The sequence below is a fragment of the Lipotes vexillifer genome, unplaced genomic scaffold (assembly GCF_000442215.2).
Source record: "Lipotes vexillifer unplaced genomic scaffold, Lipotes_vexillifer_v1.1 scaffold90, whole genome shotgun sequence".
Classification (NCBI taxonomy): Eukaryota; Metazoa; Chordata; class Mammalia; order Artiodactyla; family Lipotidae; genus Lipotes; species Lipotes vexillifer.
The window spans coordinates 6,013,045-6,019,698 of NW_006782310.1; the positions used below are offsets into that span (position 1 = coordinate 6,013,045).

Consider the following 6,654-nt stretch of genomic DNA (forward strand, 5'->3'; position numbering starts at 1 on the left):
TGGGGGGGGGTGGGACAGGGAGAGTCGGGTTGAGGGTGAAGAAGGGCAAGGAAGAAGTTAAAACAAAATTAAAAGGAAAAATATTTATACAGCACCAGACCACAGCATCAATCGAAAAGCTCTAATGAGAGAACAGCAGTCAAATCATAAGAGAACTGAAAAAAACAAAGGATGGAGGAAGCCGGCAGACAAACAACATGGGCACGTCAACACACACACACTCACGCACACGCACACGCACACACGGTTGTTTGCGCAGACACATGATACACCGTGAACAGTAGCAGAACCTCACACAGGGCCACTAAGGGCATCCATCACGCGCTGGGAAGAGGAGGGAGGGTGTAGGCAGTTTGGTGAGGGGGCCAGAAAAAAATAAAACAGCCCCTCAAACCACCTTGGCCGGCAAGCAGATCAGGGAGCACGCTCTCTGCCTCTGACCACCCTTGATTCTCTCTCTCTCCCCCAGGTGCCGAGCTCTCCTCGCCTCCCCAGCCTTCCATGGCTTCAGCCTGTGGACCAGCAGGGGGAGCCTGACAGGGTGGCCCCGATTTGCCGGGTGGGTCAGAGGCCGATTAAGGCGACGGCTCTATCCGTGGGGTCCGTCCACGAAACACCCTGCTGCCCAGTACAGTGCACGCAGACAGCAACTCAGCCCTCCCGCCCCGTCCCGTCCCGCCGTGGCCGCCATCCCCAGAGAAGGGCGTCCCCACTAAAAGAGCACCCACTGCATGAGGTCGTGAGCCTCTCCCCGCCCACTCTGCCTCAACCCTCTTCCCTCAGAACCTTCAGGAAATGAACACTTGTAGTTCTGAGATTTAGAGTAAATCACATCAACGTTCTCAGAATTCTACAGACACATCCTGGCACAACTGATTTTATTTCATGATCGCCTTACTCTCTCTGCTTTGCTCTCAAGGTGGCCCACGTGGCCAAAGCAAGGCTGCTTCCTGGCACGTGAAGCCTTTAGACGGCTCCGCAGCTCTGACCCAGGAAACGGCCACGTGGAAGACTAGGGTGCCCTGCAGGGCTGGTCATACGGAACAGGAGACTCCACTGGAGAGGGCGGGCTTTGGCCCCGTTTCCCCAGTCTCTCTGCTGCTGTCACTTGTGCTCTGCTGCCCTCCCCCACTCCACCTCCCCCTTCTCCATCCCTTCATACCCTTTACCCCTCCGCGTACAGCTTTCTGGACTGACGCACCTCACAAGCCCTGACCTGCCTTCTTCACTAGTGGAGCCCTAACTGGTGGAGGCTGAGCTCCCTTCTCTGTCAAGCATCATCCACTTATTCCGTTTTGAGTTGTCTTGAGCACGCTTCACCATTGGGGGTCCTTTGCCCCCACCCAGGGCACTGGGGGCCCCCAGCCCTACGCTCTCCTCACGGTTACCCCTGAGCTCACTTCCCAGTCCCTGCTCCCCTGCAGCCCCCGGGTCTGTGCACCAGGCTTGCAGAGTCTGCCGGGGTTTCCGATGCACCGGGCTTCTACACGCAGCGGCTTCCGCTCTCAGCTTTGTGTTTTCCTACAGGGAGTGTGGAAGGGAAGCCTGAGATCATGACATGTCACTGTGGATAAATAGATGCAAAATAGCTGAGAGGGGACTATTTTAAGCCTGAGCCCGGCCTCCAGCTCTGCCTTCTCAGAAGAGCCCCCGCCCCTCTTCCTCCGCAGAGCCCTGCTGCCCTGCCTGCCCGTCCTGCCCTTCCCACAGCAGATCTCCCTCACCAAGACCAGGGCCCACCAAGGCCCATCTGCATCTCCAGCCCCTCCGGAAAGAAAGCCCTTAGACCCACCACCCAGGAGAGCCAACTGGCGGGCCCTTGGGGTGGGAGAAGAGGCTTAAGAACTGAGGAGGGGGAATTCCCCAGCGGTCCGGTGGTTAGGACTGTGCCCTCACTGCCGAGGGCCCGGGTTCAATCCCTGGTGGGGGAACTAAGATCCCGAAAGCCTCATGGCGCGGAGGGCAGCGCCATCAGGTGTCAGCCACGGCCACCCAGGGACACCTGCACCCAGTCCTGGGACGCCCGCTCCTCCCCACTCCACTGTGCTCCTTTGCCGGCTGCCAGCTTTCCTCCAGCCACCCTTCAGTGCCTGGCACTGCCCAGTGCTGGGGATTCAAGCCTGAATATCACACAGCCCCGCCCCAAATCTCCATCTAGGGAACCTTCTCGTGCCCACTCATCTCTCACACACACTTGGCCCCCAGCACACAAACACTCAAACTCGCTCAGCCGCTAAGGAGGCTCCCTGGGGTTCTACCGATGCACTGCTGACCACTTTCTTCATTAGGGAGCGGTGGCACCTCTGCCTGCACAGTGACCCCTGCCTGGCCACCCTCTGGAAGAGCCTCTCCGAGCACAGCCCTAGAGGTGACAGCAGAGTCACTGACGGGCGTAGGGAAGCTTGAATCAGGACTGGGAAGCCCCACCTCATGACCCGGGTGAGGAAATTATGGTCAAGCTGAGCCAATTCAGATGCCAGGTCCTAAACACTGCTGGCCTCTAGCCAGAGAAGGCCCAGGCCCAAAGCCACAGCCCAGCACTGGGCAGGTCTGACCCGAAGCACCCGTGCCTGCAAAGCTCAGAGCAGACGCTGTGCAAAAGCACACTCAGAACCAAAGCCCAGGGGCCAGAAGAAACGGGGCTCCCAGGGAGTCAGACACGCCGCTCAGAGGGTTCTCCCTCCAAAGAGCCGGATGCCTGCGCGCCCGCCCTCAGCTTGGGCCCAGAGGTGGAACAAGGGACTTGGGTGTCTGCCTGGACCTGGCCATGTTCGTGTTTCTGCCCACTTTCCCTGCCCTTGCTTCCTTCCTCTTAGTTTCCCCGTAAAGATTTCTGGGAGAAACTCCCATCTTAGCGCAAAATGAGGGGCAGGGGCAGCAATGAAGCCAGGAACCCACGCTCCCATCCATCAGGGTGCGCAGACCCCACTCTACCCAGGCCTCATTTTATGGAACCAAAGCCCAACCACACTCCCCCTCCCCACGGCTGCCCTGCCAGGGTCCCTCTCCTTCCCCAGAACCCCCTCACTCCAGTTCTGACCTGGCCAGCTATTTGCCTTCTTTCTTTACCACTGGCCATGAGACCACCCTCCCGTTGCCTATTCACACCTAACTATGGCCCCTGAGCCCCTGCTTAGGCTAGCCCCGCCCTTCCGAGCAACTAGGACCCATCATCTGTAAACATCCTTTGCTGGCCTGTAAAATCATGCAGTTTTTAAGTTGCTTTTGCGTGCTGTTTCCTCCCTCTCTTACTGGCAGCAACCATTGCCCACGGCACTCCCCGAGCCTGGCCCTATGGCACCTGCCTTCTGTTACACCCTCTAACAGTCTTGGGTTGGGAACCTGAATGCACCATTTGTTAAAATCCTGTGAATGGAGCTGAAAGGTCAACTTTACTGTAGGAGCTACACGAGCTCACAGTTTTTTAGAAGACTGCCTAGTGGGGGGCTAGTCAGATGGCTGACCCCAGAGAAATGAGATGTCCTGATGTGTCCCCTCGGATATTCAGGACACTCTGGGGTAGGAGGGGTGAGGTGAAGATAGCAGAGGGGGGTTTATCCATCTCCTTACTTGAAGGGGTTAAGAGCTCAGCCTCTGGAAGTAACCACTCCCCCTTCAAATCATGACTCTGCTGCTCAGTAGCTGATTAGCAAGTGATTTAACCTGTCTGTGCTCCATCTATAAAATGGGAGTAACAACACTACCTACCTTATAGGCAGCTACTAGTATACAGTTATGCCTTAGAGTTGTCACCTACAAGAACTGTCTCTTGCATGGTAAGCGCAGTGTGAAAGTCTGTGGTCCTCATCTTTCCGGCCTTTGTATTCCCTGGTGGAAGAACCACTCTGCTTTTTCAGCCACTCCTCTCAAGCCCCCACCCCAATCACCACTGCTAACTGGCTCTACCCTGAGGGCCACTTCTTACCTTCTGTCCCAAACCACAAGTCTGCCGTCCTCACCCCTTCATCGGGGAATTTCTCTGACCTCGATGTTCTCTCCTTTCTTGGGGTTTTAGCTGCATCAAGGTCTAGGAGGCTAAGACAAGCTGTTTTGGGGGGAGCCACAAAACACACCCACAGGGGCCCCTCAGAATCTCAGGGCATGACATTGGAGCATGCCGCCTCCTTAAAAGTCCTCTGATGGCTCCAATGCCTGGGTTTCATCACTGAAGAAATGGAAGCCCAAGCGGGAAAGCGCCTTGACCCAGGTCAGGCCTTAGTGGCAGAGCTAAGCCTGTTTAAGAAAAAGTGCTCCATGTCGCGAAAGGGCTGCTTTCACTGCACCGTCCCTCCCCTCCTATGGAAATGTAGCCGTTGGCTGGCTGCCACCGTGTCGGTGTGAACACAGAGCTGGAAGCTCCACGCGGGCAGCACGGTGACCATGCATCTTGGCATCCCGGCACTGAGCCAGCATCTGGCACAGGAAAGTGCCCACGCTCTGAACGAACATGTGCGTGTGCATTTCACACAGACCAAAGACGGACAGGGGCAGGAACTGAGGAAGCATGAGAGGTGGACTCTGCTCTTCTAGCTTTGCAGCGAGTAGAGGCTCAAGCACCCTCTTCAAGAGAAGGTGAGTGTGGCTGCTCCTGGGTGGATGAAGGGGGTCCTGCTGGCAGCGGTGGGATTTGAGAGGAGACTGGGAAGCTGGAGACCTCCCTCCCAAACTCCAGACTCTGACCCTCCACTCGGATGTGTAACTGTCACGTGCCTCACCTTTCTCCTCCCGATCCCTCTCCGTCTCAGACCACGACAACTCTGCTCGTCAGTTACTCGGGCCAAAAGCCAAGCGTCATCCTTGATGCCTCTTTCTCTCACATCCCCTCTAATTCCTCACAAACAGCACCAACTCCCTCACACCACATCGACTGCTGTCGCCCTGGACTGAGCGGTCCTGGCGCTAGACCTCTGCTGGGCCCTACGATCTATCAACACGGCAGCCAGCGAGCCTCCTGAAATGCAAGTTAATGACAGCACTCTTCTGTGCAGAGCTCTCCAGTGGCTCCCCCGCAGCCCCCCATTTCTGAGGAGAGGCCGAAGTCCATGCAACGGCTTGTAGGTCCTACACGAGGTGGCCCTCCTCACCTCTGGGATCTCCTTTTCCACTACAACCCCCCGTGCTCGCTCTCCCCCAGTCACCTTGGCCTCCTGCTGGTCCTTGAACACACCGCATTGCCCACACCTTGGAGCCTGTGCACTGCCTGTTCCCTGGGCGCGAGCACCGAGGGAACAGCCAAACCCTGGCGTGGCTCCCTGCCTCCCCTTCTTCAAACCTTTGCTCAAATGTCACTTCCTCAACAAGGCCTACCCTGACTACCTGGTTTAACTGTAACCAACAATTTTGACACACTATATAATTTACTCTTTGATCCTCTGTCCTTGTTTGTTGTCTGCCTCCCCTGCTAAGGACAAGGATCCCGATTAGTCTTACTCATGCTGAGTACCTAACAGTACCTGGCACACGGTACTGCTGAAGCCGCGGAGGCCTGGGCAGCCTGGCCTTGGGCTGTGAACGAGCTGGGACGGGTGGAGCGCACTTCAGTGGGAGAACCCAGGCTGGGGGTGGACTTTTGATGGCCAGGCCGGGGGTGGACTTTTGATGGCCAGGCACAGCTCCTCCCTCCCACTTCCCCAGGAAGCTGCTCCACCCAGGGGAGCACGTGGCCTGAAAGAGGAGTGGCCCACTGTGCCTTCAGCTGTAAGGCAGGACCCGGACAGAGAAGGGAAAGGTGACACCTGCCCACTCATCGTGGCCTCTGTAAAGAGGGCGGGGTAAGTGGCCCCAGTCCCATACCATCACCCTCCTCACCTTCTGTCCCATCCTGTTTTGTTTTTTGGTCAAGTTCCCTTTGAAAAGTCCTGTCCCTCCTCTCCAGACTGAGCTGCGGGGAATTGAAGGGGTGAAGGGGTCAAGTGTCTAAAAGCCACCAGCCCTTCAGGCAAGAGAGCTGGGAAGGGGAGAGCCAGGGAGTCTGAGAGAAGGCCCCAGCACAGGCCTACAGCTCCCCACAGGGCCTACTCCTCCCCCAACTCTCCCAGCCCTAAGCTTGCCATCTGCTCACCCCAGGGTTTTCTGGCAAACAAAATTGCCGGTGTAGACCTTCTCAGACCGGTTCCCTCACTCCTGCTCCTCTTAGCTCTGCGGCAGGGGGATGGTCATACCCATTTCTGACGGGGTGACCACAGCTCTCCGCCTGCCCCCCTAGGCACCGGACGAGGAGCAGGTCGAGCCGGGCGCAGCGGGTCCAAGGCACAGCGAGGCTCCGTCCGGCCCACAGAGGCCAGGGGAGGCGGCGGGTCCGTCCGGTATCAACCTCCCCAACCCCCCGTCCCCGCGCCCCGGCCGACCCCGGTTACCTGTGCGAGTCCTGGTCTCCCCCGGGGGACGCTCCCGCCTGCACTCAGTACGGGCGATTGGCGTCTTTGGGCCGCTTCAGCTGCACCTTGAGCCTCTTCATGCCGATCTGGAAGCCGTTCATGGCCTGGATGGCGGTCTGCGCGCTGGCCGGGTTGTCGAAGCTCACGAAGCCTGGCGAGACACGAGGGACGAGGGCCTGGGTTTCCACGGGGCCGCCCCGGCCGGGAGGGGGCGGGGGCGGAGAAGGTCCGTGGGGCCGAGGGCGGGGCGGGGCGGGCGGCGGTGTCTCCCCGCTCC

General features: G+C 58.3%; 1 protein-coding gene across 14 annotated transcripts in view; it reads right to left on the reverse strand.

The window, feature by feature from the left end:
• CELF4 (CUGBP Elav-like family member 4) overlaps positions 1-6,654 on the reverse strand; it is a 307,282-nt gene that overhangs the window by 4,379 nt on the left and 296,249 nt on the right. For 10 of the 14 annotated variants that reach the window (XM_007455234.1, XM_007455231.1, XM_007455225.1 and 7 more), the window contains one exon: positions 6,401-6,528. In XM_007455234.1, coding sequence (XP_007455296.1) covers positions 6,401-6,528 — 128 coding nt within the window. Of the gene's footprint in view, positions 1-6,356; positions 6,529-6,654 lie in introns of those variants that run through there. The other 4 variants (XM_007455221.1, XM_007455228.1, XM_007455232.1 and 1 more) reach the window with 1 other exon arrangement.